We start from the raw sequence: 20,676 nt of genomic DNA, 5'->3' as shown, positions 1-20,676 counted from the left end.
CCAAAATGGACACTGTAGGTACAAACATTTTGAAACCCCAGTGACAGCTTTGTACCTTTATTTCTGAGAGTGTAAGAAAAGTTTTATAAACAGATTTACACAACATTTTGACACATTGAATAAATTGTCCTTCAATTTTCCATTTTCATGTGCATTAAAATCAAATGTAGCGTTTAGTGTAATTGAAGTCTATTGTGAGTAATCCCTAGTGTGAGTACTTGCCTACATCAGTACTTTATTATATACTTGTTTTACATATTTCATGGTGATGGCTGCTTTTCTTTTCTGATGTTTTTGCATGCCTAGAACAAGTATTACAACTAATGCAATGATTCGCTCTTATTTTCAAAGGCAAAAAGAGATATATGAACAGAGCTCTGGGGCTTCCCGGGAACTTTGATCCCGTGGGACTGCGATTAGAAAAAGAAGCGACTCTCAGTAATATCACTTAGTGTGAAGCTCTTTGGAGACGGATGAAAAAAAAAAAGAGAAAGTCTTCGATCTCGAGCACTCCGGAAGGACCCTCGCTGTCTGTTCGCTAAATCTCTTCCACACATCCAAGAATCCTTTCAAAGGAATTTCATACCATCTGAAGTGCTCTGAGAATGATAGGAGGTATCTTCTGTGTACTTCTCAAGTTCCTTGAACCATCATCCTAGCAAACTTTTATGCGCTCAGAGGTTTTTGTGGTTTCTCCTCAGCATTTGATGTTACCATCAAACGCATTTCGTAATTAAACTACGTCATATTAATAATTTCTCTTACTTGACTGTCCATTAAGAGTTATTAAGAGTATTTAAACAGCATCACAGGGGACGACACTAGAAGTGACCGAAATTCAGCATGACTTTGCGTTAAGTCTGCCCTCACAAAACTCCCTCTAATTATATTCAGACCGATGGAAGTACACACACAAGCGACACTTCCTAACCTTTACTGAAATGTCAGCGTTACTTAAGGATGTTTTGTTTGTACTAATTAGCAAACGACTGTGGCCCTGCATTTGAATTTTGAGTAGTGCTGTAATTACAGTTCTGCTTTGTAAATTTATGTACTAGCAGCTGTTTTATTCTTAGTCATGATATTTACGATCAGCTTTAGAGACTGCAGTATCTCTCTCCCTCCATTTCTCTCTCTCTGTTTCTAAACCTAGTGAACAGTTCTAGCAGCATATTAAATGAAATGGAACTTCATACTGTAAGTGACTCATTTGGAACACTCTGCATATGCACAGCTATGTGTGTCATTTACAAGAGACTCAACTCATTGACTTTAATACAGACACATCAAGAGAAATTCTGTGATGCATAAATATACGCGATGATTTAAAAGTTTGAGGACTGAAAGATCTTTTTTGATCTTTTTTCGAGGACGCAATAAATTGCAAATATCTTTGCTGTCACTTCTGATCAATGTTACAAAAGATTTCTTTTTTAAATAAATGCTGTTCTTTTGAACTTTCTGTTCATCAAATAATCGAGAAACAGTATCAGCATAAATATTAAGCAGCGCAACTGTTTTCAACTTTTTTAAGAGCCATATCAGCATATAAGAATGGTTTATAAAGGATATTGTGAAACTAAAGTAGTAGTTGCTGAAAAATCTGCTTTTCCATCACAGGAGTAAAATATACTTTATGATAGAAAACAGTTACTTTAATAATAGTTTAAAATATTTGTCAGGCTTTTTGCCTTAAAATTTGATGAAAGAAGGGATCATGTTTTAGAGGCTTACCTTTCTGAATAGCATTTATGTTGAAGGTGCGCATTAAATTGTTGCTGACTAGCTTTTACAGCAGTCTCTTAGTTTATAATTTTCTATCACATATGTATTAGCTGTTTTGAGAATCATTTGATTATTGGGGTTGCTACTGTAATGAAATATTATGGAACGTCTTTATTTTCCCATCAGCAGTAATCTAGAGGCCAATCACATTAACTCAGCTTTTTTATTTTGTAATTTTACACCAATCTATTGTTTTGTTTACACACTCTATTACCTAAACCTCCATATTCCACTTCCTTCACCTCTCTCTCTCTCTCTCTCTCTCTCTCTTTCTGTATGTGTGTTGTCCAATCACTTGTTTTATCCTTTAATCTTGCAATAGGCAGTATGGAAGAATTACCGAATGAAGCATTTCAAGATTTAGTTAAGCCAAAAGTCATTTACTCACCCACTTTGTTCTATACCTACATGTATAAGAGTTTCTCTGTGATGAGCATTCATTTCATAAAATGGCATATTATTTCATTCAGTTTTTTGTTGTAGTAGGAGTATAAAAATAGCATGAATGGATCGTTCTTAATATTTGTATTTTGAAAAGTGCGTGAAGCTGATCTGCATGTGGTATGTGTTACTGTTCAGGCCGTGGTTGAGCTGTATGTTACACAGGTTCGTCACCCTGCTGAGAACTGCCATTATCGCGATCTCTGTACCAGCAGTCTGTCATAACTCCCCAGGGTGCACCTCTCTCTCTCTCTCTCTTTCTATCTGAAATGCATGCTTTGCACCGTTTTCCACAGGATTTGCAGAATAAAGGATTGTGCAAAGCTCATATTTTCACTGTAGCTGGGGTCCAAAAGTGTGAGGCCACTAGTGAAAGAATCTGTTTTTTATTTCTAAATAAATACCATTTTTTTGTTTTGTTGTTTTACCTTAATAGATATCAGGGGTGGGAATCTTCACTATCCAATCCGATTCCAAAACAATTCTTGATCTATATTTTTTCCACAATTACTACTTCTGCTGTGCAAATGCATCTTTTTTTTCTTTTTTGTTATACTGATTATTACTGATGAGATCATAGACAATGACAACTTTTACAGGCTGCATTCAGACTAATGCACACCGCAGCCGCGATCAGGCACGTGTCTGTCACGTGCGCGAGTTTCGTGCATCTAATAGCGCTGCATTCCAAACTGTATAAATAAAAGCATGTCTGAAGAATATCTAAAATAAAACACGGCGGACTAAAGCACACATTGTCAAACAATGCGTACGTGTCTCAATGCAAATCGTGTGCAATGAAGCCCGGCGCGTCTCTAGCGCGATGCCACGTGTCATATGGGATTCAGAATCGTTGAACAAAGAATCGTGATGCATCGGAAAATCGATTTTTTTTCTGCCACCCTAATAGATATCTTAATTGTTTTTATACCTGATAAATACAGCTCTAATGTCCTATAAATAAATAATGTAAAGAAATTTAAAAGCTTCAATGCGGTAATCTACATTTTGACAGTAAGTTGGCAAGCTATAATAGTTTAAGGAGATAGTTCACCCAAAAATGAATGTTATGTTGTTCCAAACCTGTAAGAAAATAATATTTTTTTAATGAAATCTAAGAGCTTTCCAAGCTTTACCCTGCATAGACAACAACTCAACTACCATGTTCAAGACCTATAAATGTAGGACAACAATTAAATAATGTATGTGATATTAGTGTGAAGCTATGAGAATACTTTTTGTGCACAAAGAAAACAAAAATAATGACTTCATAGTCTTATCATCTTGGGGTTAGAAAGCGCTTGGATTTATCATATATAGTTTAATTTGTGTTCTAAAAATTACAAAACACGGATTTGGAACGACATGTTTTTAAAAATATGACGTGGCATATTTGACATAAAAACTGGATTCAATCTAACCATCAGAGCACGATTCCTTTATCACGTCCAGGTCAGAATGGTTAGCATGTTTGTATTTGTGTGTGTGTGTGTGTGTGTGTGTTTCACGACGTAGACCTCTCAGTGTGACAGACAGGTGTGTGTGTGATAAACTCATTGCTCAGAGCCGGTGGCAGTGACATCTTGTTTTGCTCCCGTAGCGTGAGATGTATCTAGCGTCCGCCGTTATTGCCGGGGTGGCCCGCCGCTCGTATATCATCTCTGTGGCAACCGAATCGGCCCTGACAGCGGAGGGTGGATTGAGAGAACGCGGCCGGACATTTTGGCGTTTCAGCTGTGTCACACTGTGGATTAAGAGAGCAGATCGGTGCTTTATCAACTCATGCAAATGAGACACATTAAATAGCTGTCAGAGAGCTTGATACAGGGAGGTTTGGAAAACACACATACGCTCAATCACTAAAATCATCCTCTCTCGCTCTCTCCTCGCACACTCACACACACACACATATACACACAGCTCAAAAGCCCCTCAGAGAGGCAGTCAGGACTGTGTTATTGTGTCTGAGCCATGATTGCATTAGGATGTCATGGTCACTTTCGTCCTTTTCGGTTCTATCAAGAACTAACACTACATAACAAAAAACACCACTACAGAGAGAAACAAACAAAAAACCAAACTGCCAGATTTTCTTGAAATGCACGACAGCAGACCTAAAAAAAAATAAAATAAAAGGTTTAAACCAAAACATTTCATACAGTCTGATGCCACAGGCAAGCCATTCTGACTCCAGAGAACCATAAAGCAAAAACTAATGTTCTACAAGTAACCAATGTATTTTAATATTTGATTCAGTTGTAAAGCATATGATTTATCACTTGGTCAGGAAATGCTTCTTTTAAAATCTATATTATATAATTGTTAAAGAATATAAAGAATACATACATATACAGTACATATATATATATATATATATATATATATATATATATATATATATATATATATATATATATATATATATATATATATATATATATATATATATATATATTTCACCACTTTAACCAGTTTTTCTTGTCCAGGGCGTTGTACTTTTAAATTTGGGATGAAATAATATACTTCTTAGCACACGCATATAGGTAATAACTGGACCAAAACAAGGTCTTTAACAAGTCTATATTTTCATTCCAAGAGAAGTTGGATTGTTTCACTTGCGTGTTCTTGAGTGTTTGTTTCTTGTTCGTGTGTGCGAGTGTGTATGAGTGTAATAAACTTCATTTTCTGTCAGGAACAAACTGTCCTCCCCTCAACGGTTATATGAATCCTTCTGCATACAAAAGTGACTTAAACAACGTCCACGAGTCTAAAGTAGCTCTTTCCACCGGTTCCCATTTGCACTTTCTTTTTCTTACTCTTTTTTCCCTCCCCCCCCAACACTTTCTCTCTTTCCTTTCATCTGCGGCTCAGTCAGATGACTATTTTTCCCTTTCATCAGACTGCCATCATGTCAAGCACTCCTGAACATCTGTGATGGTGGCTGGATAAAAGCGTGCGGTGTGCGAGTCCAAATGTGCGCGATTGTTCGTGTGCTTGTGTTTGAACGTGTTGAGATTTGTGTATTTGCTTGTAAATGTGAATACATTTGTTTGTGGGCGTGCTAAAATAGCATTAGCACACATTACAGTATGGAACTGCATGGTCCAATATGTTCGTGCGTGTTTGTGAATATGGATGTTCACACTCCTACCTGGTGCTCCGTGTGTAGGAGTGTTCATTCTAAAAACAAGCATATCGTGTCCATGAGCACAAAGCTTTAGATGTTACAAACAACAAGATACTGCGCCATTAATTCTCTTATAGAAAATAACGTGTGTTCTGTTTGCATGTCTGGAACAAGAAGGAATGGAGGAGGAAGATAGAGAGAAAGCCATCGGAATCCTTTTAATTTCTTAATTGCTTCTATTAGACAGCACTGAAATTAAATTCAGAGAAAATGTAGGGTTTTTTTCCTACTTATGCATACTTATAGGGGTGGTTTCCTGGACAGGGATTAAGCCTAGTCCTAGACCAAAACGACCATTTAAACCAGATTAGAAGAAATCTGCTTTCTCTGTCATGGTTTGAAATAGTCTCAGTGTAGTCTGGATTTTAATACTCTGATTTCCTGGAGGAAGACTACAGCTACTTCTGGACTAAAACTGGGTCTTAGATTAAACCATGAGGCAGGTTTAGCTTTAGAATAATGTTGTTTCCGGTCTGTATGCATTAAAATTGTTGGTATCCTTTGTAGATACTGTATGAAAAAAGAAGCCTATGTAAATAAATATACACTGTTAATCATTTTGATCTTTAAAAATAAATAAATAAATAAATAAATAAATAAAAGGACACCTTTTTTAAACTGTCTTTGAAGTAAAACGTAAAAAAGGAAAATCCAGTAATAAAAGACTAGTTTTGAAAATCCAATCATGGCCCATTATATGGCTTTCTAACCCCAAGACTCAACTTTTTGTGTCTTTTGGTTCAAACAATACTCCTCATGTTGCATTAAGACAATATATTCACAGACAATACACTGTAGGCATATTTGTAACATTTCCTGTTGATTGGAATTCTTTAATTATTGTCCTAATGGTGGAAATAGAAAAGTTTTTTTATGAAATAGAAAAAGTAGCTTTTTTATGTGCTATTTTCTTGACTTTATATTTTGTAAAGCATATCAATCTGTCCTTTTGTTCCTTGTGATAAATTACAAAGACAGTTTGCTTCCTCATATTCATATTCCTGTGAAACAGGAAGTCATGGCTGGATGACACTTTGTCATGTTCTTAGCCACTTTGGTGTTCTAAAAAAAAGACATTTTGACTGGGAATATAGATTTTCAGAGATGTTACTCATAATAATTTCTATTATAATTTTCATTTGCATTAGAGTAAAACATATTTTCATAATGTGATGTAATGTTGCTGAACATTTTTGTGATTTTTAAAATGAATTTTTACTAAAAGATCAGAAGAATAAACCATACTGATTTATTTTCACAATCCGCTTTGATTATATTTTTAGGGTGACAATATAATTCTGAACCATGACTTTCTATTAAACAGCTGTTTTATGATAATAATAATAATAATAACAATAGCAATAATGTTATAAAACAACAGCTGTTTGCAATAATTTATGTTATAAAATTCATTACAAATAGATTAATAGGCATTTCATTAAATTTTCATTATTATTATTATTCGACACGCTTACTTTGCTCGCTTTAAGAAAGTTTTTTTCTTATTTAATACGATTTTTTTGTTTGTTCGTTTTTGTTGTTATATATATATATATATATATATATATATATATATATATATATATATATATATATGTATATATATAGGGCTTATATATATATTATAATTTTTAATCCAATTATTTTTATTATATATATATATATATATATATATATAAAAGATAGAAAATATTTTATTACTTCCATATTACTTCAGTCTTCAGTGTCACATGATCCTGATCTTTCAGAAATCATTCTAATATGCTAATTTGCATTATCAATGTTGAAAATAGTTTTGCTACCTAATTTTTGACTTTTAAAACATTTTTCTTTTTTTTTTTTTTTTTTTTTTTTTTTTTTTTTTTTTTTTTTTACAAAACATAATTTGAAAAATATATATATATTTAATGAAAGAAATGCTGTCATTTTGATTGTTTTTTTTTTTTTTATCCCTGCTACTTGGTAGTCTAAAATACTTAAAATAAATACTGACCGAATGCATGCTTAAATTAATTCCATCTTGATTAAATTGTGAAAAATGGGCATCCCGTATAATAATGGCGCCAGTCCTGAATATGAATTTATGTTCGATGAAGAATGACCTTGGAGCATGGCCCACAACCAATTTCTGACCTAGATGCGGAGCCATATACACGGGTGTCGCTTCTTTCATTTGTTTCTGTTATTGCCATAATTTGTTTTGAATCAAACATTAACCATCATCATGATTTTAGAATAGGTTTAGTCATTTGACTTTTGGTCAACATTTTTAACCTGAAGGGAAAGTAATTTTAGTGGTGAAACATTTTTCTGAAAGATTCCTAAAGTGCTTTTTTTAAAGGAATAACATGTACTGATGAAATGTTCACAGTCAGACCATGAGTATATATTAGGAAAGTGCATGTTGACTTTAAGTCTACTGAGCTGTGAAAGAAACACTTGAATGATAAAATTGTCCTCTGGTGTGAGAGAGACAGTGAGAGAAGGAGGGGAGGTGCGAGGGCTGTGATTTTCTCAGTGTGAGCGGCACACGCAGGCATTTCTCTATTCATTCTAATCAGGATGAATCAGGTATGTTTGCCAGAGGATAACACACCTGTGCACACACACACTCGTAAAGTTTCCCGGGAAGGATTACAAGTCAACAGAAATCTCTATTATGCTTAAGATTTCAGTCAGGGGAAATCGTTTCTAAAATATCCCATCCAATTACATCTGTGACAGTTTTATTAGAAAGGGAGAGTCTTGGAGTGTGTGTGGTGTGTGTGTGTGTACACACATGCAGTGACAGAAAGAGAAATGGAGAGTGAGCACGAGAGAAACGTGAAGAGCGAGGGAGAGGAGTGCTTTAAATCACTGTGTGCTTTGAATCACTGTGGATATTTCAGCTCCTGTCACTCTTGTGTGGCTCTTTTATCCACAAGACACTTTTAGACCCTAAATCTTTCTCCAAATATCCCTGTGTGAAATAGAATTTTACACCTGTATGTGGTCGTTTTTATGGGGCATGTCAGAACAGTTTTCCGTTTTTTTAATAGCTAGTTTATTATAGATTTGCAGTACTTTTACTTTATTTCGGGCTTTTGGCGCTTTATTTGACAGATACAGTGGACATTTACGGAAAATGTTGAGAGAGACGAGAAACACTTCAGGACACATTTATTATTGTATTATTATGATTCGTTTTATATGAAACTGTAGCTTTATTTTAGCACAATCATAAATAATTTAAAGATGTGGAAAAAAAAGAAAAAAAGGTAAAACCTTAAAATAAGTGTTCATGCGTTACCCTACATTAGTTAACATGAAGTGACAACAAAAATACATTTAATAATCATTTAAGGAATTTGAATTAATGTCAATAGTTTTTTACTTTTTTAATAAATTTTAAAACCAATTTAATCAATTAACAAACTCTTAATAAATAGCAGTTAACATAGTTTAAATAAATAAACTTTAATATTATTTAATGGACCTGATATGACTAACAAACTAATAGACTTTTTCTTTTTGCACATCAAATAGATGTGACTTTACTTGGGATTCCACAAAATCTGTCTAGTCCAGCTCTTGCTGTGATAGCAAATGCTTACAGATCCTGACTCAACTGTCACAAAGCAAAAGTGCCTTTTGTGGAATAACTCTGGTATAATTACCGCAAAGTGGCTGAAAAATACCCATAAGCACAACTGTGACTTTGCACAGTGCCTCCTTAATACTATGTGCCTGCTTCAAATCCTTTTTGGGGGGCTATAGGCTATAAGTACTCCTCATTAACACAAATCAGAAATGTGTACCTTTTTTAACCAACAATTTGTTATCCCAGGGTTTACTAGGAGTATTTTTATTCAACATTTGTTATCACTCCATCCTCCACCGTAAGTTTATATTTCTACTGAGATCATTACAGTGAATGTGAGATGTGGTAGTGCCTTAGGACAGCTAAAAATAAGGTATTTTCAGAGGCAGCATAATTAAGTTACCCACCTTTTGGAACAGCCTTTGCGTTGGCAAGCTTAATACTTTGCCTTAAAATGTTTCCTCCATTAGCAGCTCACTGGTTTTTGGAACAGAGCAAATAACTGCATATCATGTCTGATTTAATGCGAAGCCACAGAGCCCAGAGGAGCTGTCCGTGGTCCTGAAAATGCTTGTACTATTGAGTATCTACTGGCTGCTGTCCATGGTTCTGAATTCATCTGCAGGCACCTTCAGCTGCTTTAGGCCAGTTTTCATTTTATCTCTTGGTGTCACCGACTCATATGGTGCTCGTTTGAAAACGTCATCCAACCTGAGAGCGCTTTTGAAAGTGATTGACAGAGCAGTTAAAGAAGTGAGTAAGCTTGCTGTCAGGGAGCTCTAGCTGATGTGTCTGATTATAGGAACTCTGAGATAGGTAGCTGTCAGTCGAGCGGATTTGGCCGGTTAGATGTTTTTGCTTCATGTTGAATGAAACAGTGACTTTTCTTCTACAGCTGACATATTACTCCTGAATATTTGTTGCAGGGTCACGTGATGGTCTCTCAGCGATGTCTGGAACGCTGCCTCACTTCCTGCAGGAGCCCGATGATGCATACATTGTCAAAAGCAACCCCATCAAGTTACGCTGCCGAGCACGGCCCGCTCTCCAGATCTTCTTTAAATGCAACGGAGAGTGGGTCCATCAGAACCAACACACTTCCTTGGAGCACACTGAACTAGGAACCGGTAACTATGCATGTGCTATCCTTCTCTTTGAAATAATATTTCACCCAAAAATGAAAATTTGATGAAATTTACTCACCCTCAGGCCATCTAAGATGTAGATGAGTTTGTTTGTTCAGAGGAACTGTGGGTGAGCAAAAGATGCAATGCTAGATTTCTCCAAATCTGTTGTGATGAAGAAACAATCTACATCTTGGATGGCCTGAGGGTGAGTAAATTTACAGTAAATTTTCATTTTTGGGTGAACTATTCCTTTAATGCAACATCTATCTGTTTCTGCCTGTCAAATACAAACATCCAGCAGTGCCTGATGGGAGAGTGGTGTCCAGAATGTCAAATTCTACAGCAGCAGACGTTCGGCTCAACTTCTCACAGCTTTCATCTTTCAGTTCACTCTCCATCAAACATAGTGTGCTATCTGTAAGAGCTTGAAAGAGACTGATTGTTGCATTTAGTGTTTGCTGGTGCAGATTCTGACAGCTGAAAGGACTGATCTAGTGATGCAACCTAGTGAAATAAAACTTTTCCCCCCATCGGATCAGTACTTGACCCAGGCGTGAATTGCTGCTTTATATTCAAAAACGTTTGAAAAGCAGCCTGGCTCATTTCAGGCATGTTTTTACCTTTTGTACTTATTTCTTTCATCTTTATCTGTTATTGATAAAAGGGACAACTGTTAGCAGCTGAATAATTGACTGATTTTGAATGCTACCTATATTGAAAGCTTTAAAATAGACTGCTAGTGAGGACGAAATGCTCAAGCTGCTTATGCCAGACGATAGACTGGAAGTTATTCACTTCCTGGAGGGGATTTTAGAGCACTGGTCTCAAATTCAATTCCTGGAGGGCCACAGCTCTGCACAGTTTCGCTCCAACTCTAATTAAACACACCTGATCCAGCTAATCTAGGTCTTTAGGATCACTAGAAACATCCAAACAGGTGTTATTTGGAGCTGGTTGGAGCTAAACTGTGCAGAGCTGTGAGTTTGAGACCAATGGAGTACTTATTTATTTATTGAAAGGCATTAATACTTTTATTTATCAAGTAAGAACTGTAATAATCAATAAAGACAATAGGCATGTATAAAGTCACAAAAGATTTCCTTTTTAAATAGATGCTGTTCTTTTGAATGATATATTCATCAAAGAATAGCAAGGATATTTTTTTATATTTCTCACAGGAACAAATTATATTAAATTACATTATAAAAATTATAAATTATAATGATATTAAACATTAAAATAGAAAGCAGTTATTTTAAATTATATTAATATTTAGCAGTGTTAATGTCTACTGTATTTTAACCAAACTTATAAATGGAAGTGTATGTGGAATATTTATACCAGCACAATCAATAAGCAGAGTAAATGCTGTTGATTTTTTTGCTTCATGAGAGACGCAAACAGAAACCAAATGCTGATCTGTAAAGTGAGTAAAGTGAGTTTGCAAACAACTCGAAGTTTGCTATTACTGCCATTAGGGCACATATTGTGTCAAGTTTGGAGTATTTGTTGCTACACTTGGAAATTTGACCTCTGTTCTGTGTTGAGAAGTTATTATTTGAATGGAAATGTGGTGATAAATTAGATTTAATGGTGACCAAGAATTTTCAAAAACTAAGAAAAGATGCTATGTGGGAACATACAAATCACTTCATAGAGCTTGTAGTAATCATGCTATATTTGTGCTAAAACAGGTCTTATGGTGAGCTTATGTGAGGACAATCTCCCTGGAGCTACATGCGTTTAAGTGCCATGCCACAGGCACGGTAATGCTTATAGATTAGCCCTTGTGGGGCTCAAACCTACAGCCTTTTGGTTATCATGCCAGATCTTTAACCACTAGGCCACACCACCCCATTGTAAAGTACAAGGAACCTACTGCTTCCAAATCTAAGTAACATCACCTCACATGCTGAAAGCCCCACGGCTGATCTTGGATCATCTGCTAAAATAAACATCCACCTCAAATGTAATGTTGCATGCGCCCAGCTTGCTATCTCAGCTTCCTCTTAGCACACTTACAGAGATCTTCTATCCATTCCCGGCATTGACCATTGAGTCTCAGCAGGTTGTTGGACTGCCTAATCATCTCTGTACATCTGTGAGGCTCCGTTGATTAAGACCGGGCTCCCTCGGTCCAGCACAGATATGCTCCGATCGCATCTCTCCGGCGGTAAAGCCGATAAATCAAACTCGGAGAGCAGGAGCCGCGGTGTCCTTGGACTGCCTGCGTGCCTGCTTGGATTATTTGTCCTGCTGGGCTGAATGGAATCGCTCACGGATGGATGGTTGGTAAATCTGTCAGTACTTTTGAAATGGTGCACTTTTGTGAAGACTGGTAAAGACTGTAAAACCGCACTGCAGGACAGGACGAGGTTGATGCAGACAGACAGTACAATGTCTTACAGATGTACATATGCACATAAATAATGCAATTCTATCTTCCCGATGTTAGTAAAAATGGCTTTAATGTGTGAATCAGTCACACCAGCGCTGGACCATGAAACACTGTCGTTTCCTGCACTGTAAATATCACCCAGGGTTTGTTTGTTTGTGTAATTTTATGCATTTGTATTTGGCTCCTATTCCAGAACAAAGAATCACAGGCATTAATAGAGACGTAAAAGGAAAGCTCCGGCTTTACCGTCTCATGTTTGATGAACGCCGTCAGGAAGAGCGGCCAGCTTGCAGGTCTGTTTCAGAATTAGCCAGCTCTGTTTCCTTCCTGTAGCCAAACACACAGTCACAGCAGAGCTGGCTAACAGGACTGGACACCACTGCGATTCTCTGGCATATGAACAGAATCACGCACGAGAAGGACAGTATAATCACCTCCCAGAAACATTCACAGCTCTGTTTGCTGCTAATGCAATACTGTTGTGTTATAAACATGAGCTTTAAAATCTGGTACTGCAATTGCATTTTAAATATAGAGATGTCATAGGGATAAGTTTCCTCAAAAATAAAAATGTTGTCCCAAATCTATGTAACCTAACCTAAAAAGATGGGGGTTGAATTGAATTGGAAACACTATAGTATAAAGGCCCATTTGGAAGACTGTTGCATGAAATAAACATTTTTAGAACTGTATATAAGCTAAAAACCCAAGGATGACGTTGAGTGTTTTCCTAGGGTGATGTCTAAAGAACGTCTGCAGGTAGATGGGGGCTCGGGTGTGTGACCTTGCAGACACACCTCAGGCATTGGAGGTTCACTAAGCGGTCAACGATTCATAATTGAATCATGATGAGAGTGTGCATCCAGTGCATTATCCCACATTTGTGCACCTGTACTTGATAAAATGTGCCGGTTTGTTTAATAATTCTGAGGACTTTGTTGGCTTTTATGCTGCCGCTTCATGAAAATGTATTTGATAGGGCTTTGTGAGCTGCAGCGCCCATGAGGTTGCTCCTTTTGCCAGGGGTGATAATCATCATGGCTACAACTGATAGCAAATAACTGTAGGAATTGTTCACCCAAAAATGAAATTTTTACCAGTTGGCTGTTGTATTCCAAGTCTGTTAAAGTTGCATGACTGCTTTGTGTATAACAGACTAAAATTATGTCCTTATTCTCTGCTATCTTCCCCTCAATTGAGCTGTCAGCGCAAGAACTGCTATCAGTGGGTTGAAGTTGGCACCCAGATCAATGAACAAATGATTCCTTTGAATCAGTTATTTTTTTTAAAGGAAACAGTTGATTTTGCTTCACAAAATCCGGCTTTTTCCACCACCCCCTCTCTCCTACATTGCTTCCTATCATTACTACAGTCCTGTCAGAATAAAGGCAAAATGTAAAATATTTATCTATACAAATCAGACTGAACAATTTGTTCATGAATCAGACTATTGTATAATTGGAAGTTGATCTACTGATTCCATTACGGTAGTTTCTGATTATATATTAGACTGCTGTTTTGTTTTGTTTTTTCAAAATTAGGTTGAATTAATAGAATCGAATCGAACTTAGGTCAATTAATGAATCATTTCATTTAAATCGCTCACTTTTGAATCAAGTAGTTGAATGAAAATCAGAAGGAACAATCCGTTAATGAAGAAAAGTCAGGTACTTTTCTTACAAGATGCCATTTTTTAGTGTAACCGCTAAAAGTAGTTTAATCCAAAAGTACTATTTAGTGTAAAAAATGTTAAAGATTAGCAGATAGAATGTCACTGTTTATTCAGGACAGTGAATAAAAGGGTATTATAAGTGAGTTGAATTTTTAAAGAACCGACTCAAAAAGAGTGATTCAATTCTTTATGAACCAGTTGCTCCTTTTCACAAATAAGATTGAATGATTCAGTTGAGTAAATCTTTAATAAACCTCCACATCATTATCCCTATTTTAGCCAAGAGCTGAAACCATGTGTGTATAGCCCCCGGTATCAAAAAAAAAAAAATATATATATATATATTTTTCTCTTAGATGCCACAGGAAGTGCTTTACCAGCCAACGCTTAGCCTGTTGTCATGGCTATAGATATGGACTGGAAGAGAGCAGGGAGGCAGGGCAGGGCAGAGCAACAGTCAGCCAGAGCAGTATAACCCCACTGCTCACTGATCAATACAGATCACACGGCTAAAGCCTCTGATCCTACTACCACAGAGAAAGAAAGATAGACAGATGGAGAGCAAAAAAGGAAAAAGAGAGGAGGAGAGATTTATTAGGAGTGCAATAGCGATAGAGATCTGCCAAAGGAGAGATTTAGGGAGTTGAATGGAGGGATGGGCAAAGAAGGATAGAGGGTGAGGGAGAAATGGTAGAAAAAAGGGTGACATTAAAGAGATTTAAGAGGAAGAGCATGAGAGGAAGAAGTCTAGGAGGAAAAGAGTTAAAGGAGCAGTTTGTTAAAAAAAAAAAAAATTACTTTACGTTGCTTCGTCTTCTGTATGACAGACTTTCATCAGTGGAAAGAAGATGTTTTCAAGAATGTTCACACAGCATTATTTGATCAGTGGTTTTCAAGGTCACAAAGGCCTTTTCAGAGCTTAAAAGTATTAGAAAGAGCTGTGTATGTCTGCTTTTGCATTCCACCTAAAAGAGAAAGCTGAATAGGTTTGGATCGTCATCAGAGTGAGTAAACGATAGCAGAATTTTAATTTTTTGGGTGAACAGTCTCTTTAAAAGGTCACTGTATGGTGAATATCCAGTAGGCTGATGGGTAAATAGGTGACAGATAAGAGAAGACACTTAGAAGGCAACTACAGAAGGAGGGAAAAAGGGACACAGCAAGAGATGGAGGGTGAGATGGTCCTCACCTGCTGTTTGGTGACTGCAAGAGGGATCGACGTCCAGCATTCTGCATTAAGAGCACAGCTAGCCCGCTGCGCTATATCATCTACCGCCAACAGAGAAAGACCGACATAAGACAAGATGCATTGAGATCCAGGAAGGACAAAGAATAAGGAGAAAAACAGAGGAGCTGGAGGAAGGGAAGATGCATGCCCTTATGAATCCTCAGGGCTGAATGAGCTATACGTGAATGTGTGAACAACAGGAAAATAAGCTGTAGCTGCAATCCAGGATTACGAACAGTAACTGTTTAGACTTCTCACAGACTGGTTAACAAAAGGCTTTGATTCAGGATTAGCAGTTGCACTGTCAGTCAAGACACTACGGAATGAGCTTAGACTGTCTAAAAGGGCTTTTAGCACTTTTTTTGTGCGTGTTGCGTCATTTTAGTGTCACGAGTTTATAAATATTAATATGGTACCGTTCAAACGTGCTTCAAAAAGTACTCATATACACTGTAATCATTTCACCAAAAGCTTATGTTTTCGCATTTTTTTAGATGACATATGCAGTTGGTGGCTGGAAAAAAAAGAAGAACAACCCCATAATAAAATAAAGCAATATACTTTATAAACTCCATGAACTGGAATACTTCATCAGCTGAGAGCAAACAGAAGCCCAAAGATGCTTATGTTAAGTGGATATGACAATCACAAATGTCCTATCTATGAATAGGAAAATCCTGAAATCTCAAAAAATTACATTCTCAAAAAATGTAAAATCTTTTTAAAAATCATGGAATCATGGAAGTCAAATACGCTTTAAAGGATAATTAAAAAGGTGGTTGATTGCGCTTAAAAGTTTTATGCTAGTTGGTGTGTAATGTTGCTGTTTAAGTATAAACAATATCTGCAACGTTAAAACGCTGAAAGATCAATGCAATGAAGATATTTTTGTTAGTTTAAATTTACAAAACATTAGCATTTAAAAAACCTGGGACGGAGTGGTATGGAATAAAGGTAAAATGACTTGCATTAACTTGCATTAAGGAAGCATTAACACATGTTGCACCCAAGCCTAGAAAAAAGTGTCAACCACCCCTTTAAAGTATGAAGCTGTACTAACTGTTGTAAATTTTATCTTGGTTTTTCTTCAAACTGGTAACACAAATATGACCGTTATGGAGTTTGAAATACTTGTGGCATTGACAAACATTAATGGTCTATGCTGTCATCTGTGGTTTTTAAGCCTTGAAGTGGCCCTATAACCTCACATAAGCACATACGTGTGTCAACAGGATCAGAAGGCTCACAGGGATGGCACAGACCTCTGACTGCTTAAAGAGCTCAAAGCCAACAGTCGGACAATATTCACACACGCAAACACACAGCTGCAGCCCAACGGCTGCCAGCACTAGGAGAGGGATCAGATCTGTTGGTCTCTGCCAAGCCCTTGGAGAGCAAGGACACTTTGGACGTGGCATCACTGGATGTGCAGATCCAAACACTGAGACATTGTAACTGTTGTGAGACGCCGATTTGGTTCTCCAAATCTCTCACAGAACTCTCCACTGCCACTCAGCAACAAGCCACGAGCCACATCCCAGCACTGACACACATACAAACACACACCAATCTCCAAATGCTGGAACAGGAAAAGAAAGGAAAAGAGGGATGAGGACCATGGGCAAGCAAAGCCGCCGCTGACTCTCTCAGAGAATAGAGGCCCTCCAACTCTGAATCTGGCGTGAAAAGTACAGCAGGGATGAAGACGAGAGCCTGCTTGGAAAGCAGAGAAGGAATACGTGAATGTATTGGGACCAGGAATTAGAGGATGAATAAAAGAGGGAAAAAAGAGGAAGTGGATTTCTTTTTTCATTCTTGGATGGAAGCTTGGATCTTTTCAAGGTCAAGCACAGTATAATTGTAGCATAATTTTATAGTTCTGTCTGTTGTATAGTACATTGTTGTCTAGTGTTTGTGTGAATGCTGTCAAACAATTATGCAATTTTTATTTATATATATATATACACACACATTATATAACATTTGCATGCAATTAATCACAATCGTTTGACAGCACTATATATATATATATATATATATATATATATATATAGAGAGAGAGAGAGAGAGAGAGAGAGAGAGAGAGAGAGAGAGAGAGAGAGAGAGAGGGAGAGAGATTTATAATTTAATCATTTTATTAATTTACATTTGTTGCTTTGAAAAACTTTTTTTTGCAGTTTTGCAGGTTACATATGCATAAGCAGTGTTTTCATCACCATTTAATTAACAACAGACGTTTGTTTTTCTTTTTCAGAATTTAGGTAGAGCAGTTATAACTTTTTAATTATATATATTTAAAAAAAATCATTGCTATTATATGCATACATACATAATAATTTATTTTAAAACAAATAACAATATGTGATAATCTTGAATGTGTGTGTATGTAATAACATATGTAACAGCAGAGTTCAGCAGAGTTCAAAACAAGCAGGTTCATAAAAATGTCTTACTCTCATAATTTCCAGAGAACATTGAACATCGACAGCACTGGAACGTTGACATTGCGTAAGCCTGACTGCTTGTCAAACATAATGTTTTTAATATTGCATGAACTAATCAAATAAGACGTTCCCAGCGATGCATGTAATCACGAAAAGCAGAATTCCACTTAGAACCAGCGCAGGATGCGAAAAGAGCTCCGTTCCTGATGAATGCTCAGAAATTTCAGCAGTTCATAGTTGGCACAGGGCTTGGCGCAAGTTCAGAAATACAAGATGTCTGTGTGTTTACATGCACAATACGAAAAGAATAACCAAAATTCTCAGAAGAAGCCAAGTGTGTATTAGAGCCACTTCAGAGATGAATACAACGGGGTTTTGGAAGCGCTATAGATGTGTATCTCGGCTTCATAGTTAATCCATGGCCTCAAGGTCTTTGGCAGCCATGACAGGATGTCACATTTGGTTGGTTTGTGGGAGATTTTCTTCTATCTTCTCTAATGGATGCATCAGAAACAATGGGTTTACTATCACATATGCCAGGGTCTATGTGCTTCCTGTAAGGCCACACACAACACTGGCATCAACTCCAGCGCTCTCCATATGCCACACATTCATAATCGTTAGTCATGCTTTACTGTTTTCTACTTTCCTTTGTCTGTACACACACACTCTGTCTCCGTCCGGGGCCTGAAATGATGATTTATATGGTTTATTTAAAGTCGACGGTGCCTCCAGTGAAACAGTTTCCTCGGTGGCAGCACTTTGTCCGAGCAGTCACACACTCAAGCGTCTTGTCGTTTACTTCCAAACTTGGCTTGGGCATCTCGATTCCTCAGAGTATCTGTGGACGAGCGCTGGAAGGTTCCAGTTTCTTGGCTGCATCCCCGGGGGCGGAATTGGATGCGACAGAATCTGTATCTGAGGTGGTGTGTACATATCTTCTTGCCAATAGCAATGAATCGAGAAAATGTACCAGCCATAAATATTTCCTACAGGCTACGATTCTGTATTTTATCTGTATATATGTTTTTTATATTTAATTTTATATGTATTTATCTGTCTCTTCAGATAAAAACACAAAGAGTCAGATCATCCTAGCAAGAAGTTAAAGTAATCACATTTAATTATCTCTTTTTTATTTATTTACTCCAATTTGGCACTTGGTAAATTCAGGCCTGTAGTAACTACACCATCTGGTTACATTTTTTATTATAGAACACAAAATTTGTTACCAGTGCCTGTTTGTTGATTTTATTAGACAGAAAAACATTGTGACATATTATCTTAATTTAAAATAGCTGTTTTTTATTTTAATATATTATTAAAATTTTTTTACTTATTCTTGAAATTCAAAAGCTAGCTTTAAGCAGTTTCCTTTGCTCCAGTCGTCTTTCAGAAATCATTCTAATATGCTAATTTGATGCTCAAGAAATGTGTGATTATGATTGTTCAACGCAGTTTTGCTGCTTAATATTATAGTGACGTTTTGATTTTTCAACAGTGTTTTAACTAGGCTACACAGAAATCTGTGTTAAAAGTATTAAAAGAAATATTCACATGACATTTACAGCTTGAAGTGATTGGCTCGAACCATCCTGGCAGCAGAACTGAGAGGCCATGAGCAAAGATGGTTTAGCATTGCCAAGCAACTGCCATTGAGATGAATGGGAATGAACAGACATTTTTCTCCTTGTATTAAAGACCTCCTTGATCTCTAAAGGTTATTTTGCCAAGTCACTTAGAGGTCTCATTTCCAGCACGTATAACCCTGAATGCAGCCAAACAAGTATTTTCATTTCATATTATCCACAGGACATTCATCAGCACCGTCACATTATCCTGTGAATATATACAGCTCTCCATCGCAAGGGGAATTGTTTTGGGCTGGTATCTAGAGCCGCTGTGCTTTACTGAGGGTGTCTGCCGCTGCTGTCTTTTCTCTTCCTTTTGGCACAGGAAGCTCAGTTTCTGTTCTGTCAGTTTTGTTCTGTTCCCCACAGGCCTGTTTGAAAGATAATCATTCAGATTTAAAGGATTATAGATGCTTAGAGTCCTGACCTGACTCAGTCTCCCTTTATTTAGCAATACCCTTTTCATTTCAAATCCTCTCCGTCTCTCTCCCTCTCTCTCCCCGTCTCTCTGCTCATATCTCACAGCCAAGCGTGCTTCTTGGACTGAGCAATTTCGAATTGATTTTCCATTGCTTACCTTAATATCATTAAAGATGAGTCTCATTTTCTCTCAGCAGAGCAAATACACCCACGGAGACCCGCACGGAGGCTTGCATTAACGGCGCCGTCTGCGACAGAGTTTCATAGTCATAATTCTCCGTCCGCTAACCCTTAACATAATTGTGTCTCTAATTCACAGTACGGTTTCATTTAAAACTGTTTTCACTTTTGTAACCATTAACTCGCTCTCATATTTTCGGGTCTCTCTTTTGGCTCGACACTTACCGTTGCCCTGGCTCGTATATTTTGGTTGTGTTTTGCAAAGCTTTCTGGGCATTGGCTGTGAGAAGAGTGTAATCCACCACCTCAAACGCCGCCTGCATAATTTAATGTTTGGTCGGCACGACAACAGTACTAAAATTAGGTTTATGACAGGAAGAATACATTATAGAGCAGCCTGGGAAGAGAGCAGCATGGTTGGAGAGGAGCCTGGGGAATGCTTTTAAAAACTCCTTCAGAATCTCTATAGGAAGATTGCATTATTCTTTCATAATTCCCATAATCCTGCCTTCTGACTCATACCATTTGCGCTATTTAATCTGTTACTACATGGTCGTGGTTCTTACAAGAACCACAAGGGTTT

At 37.0% G+C, this 20,676-nt stretch overlaps 1 protein-coding gene across 2 annotated transcripts in view; it reads left to right on the top strand.

The window, feature by feature from the left end:
• The window catches only part of unc5da (unc-5 netrin receptor Da), a 157,835-nt gene that overhangs the window by 91,910 nt on the left and 45,249 nt on the right, over positions 1 to 20,676 (top strand). For both annotated transcript variants that reach the window (XM_043222171.1, XM_043222169.1), the window contains exon 2: positions 9,920 to 10,120. In XM_043222171.1, coding sequence (XP_043078106.1) covers positions 9,920 to 10,120 — 201 coding nt within the window. The remainder of the gene's footprint in view (positions 1 to 9,919; positions 10,121 to 20,676) is intronic.

Source organism: Puntigrus tetrazona, chromosome 21, assembly GCF_018831695.1.
Source record: "Puntigrus tetrazona isolate hp1 chromosome 21, ASM1883169v1, whole genome shotgun sequence".
NCBI lineage: Eukaryota > Metazoa > Chordata > Actinopteri > Cypriniformes > Cyprinidae > Puntigrus > Puntigrus tetrazona.
Note: the sequence above shows the minus strand (reverse complement) of the source record. Positions and strands in the feature narration are given on the sequence as shown.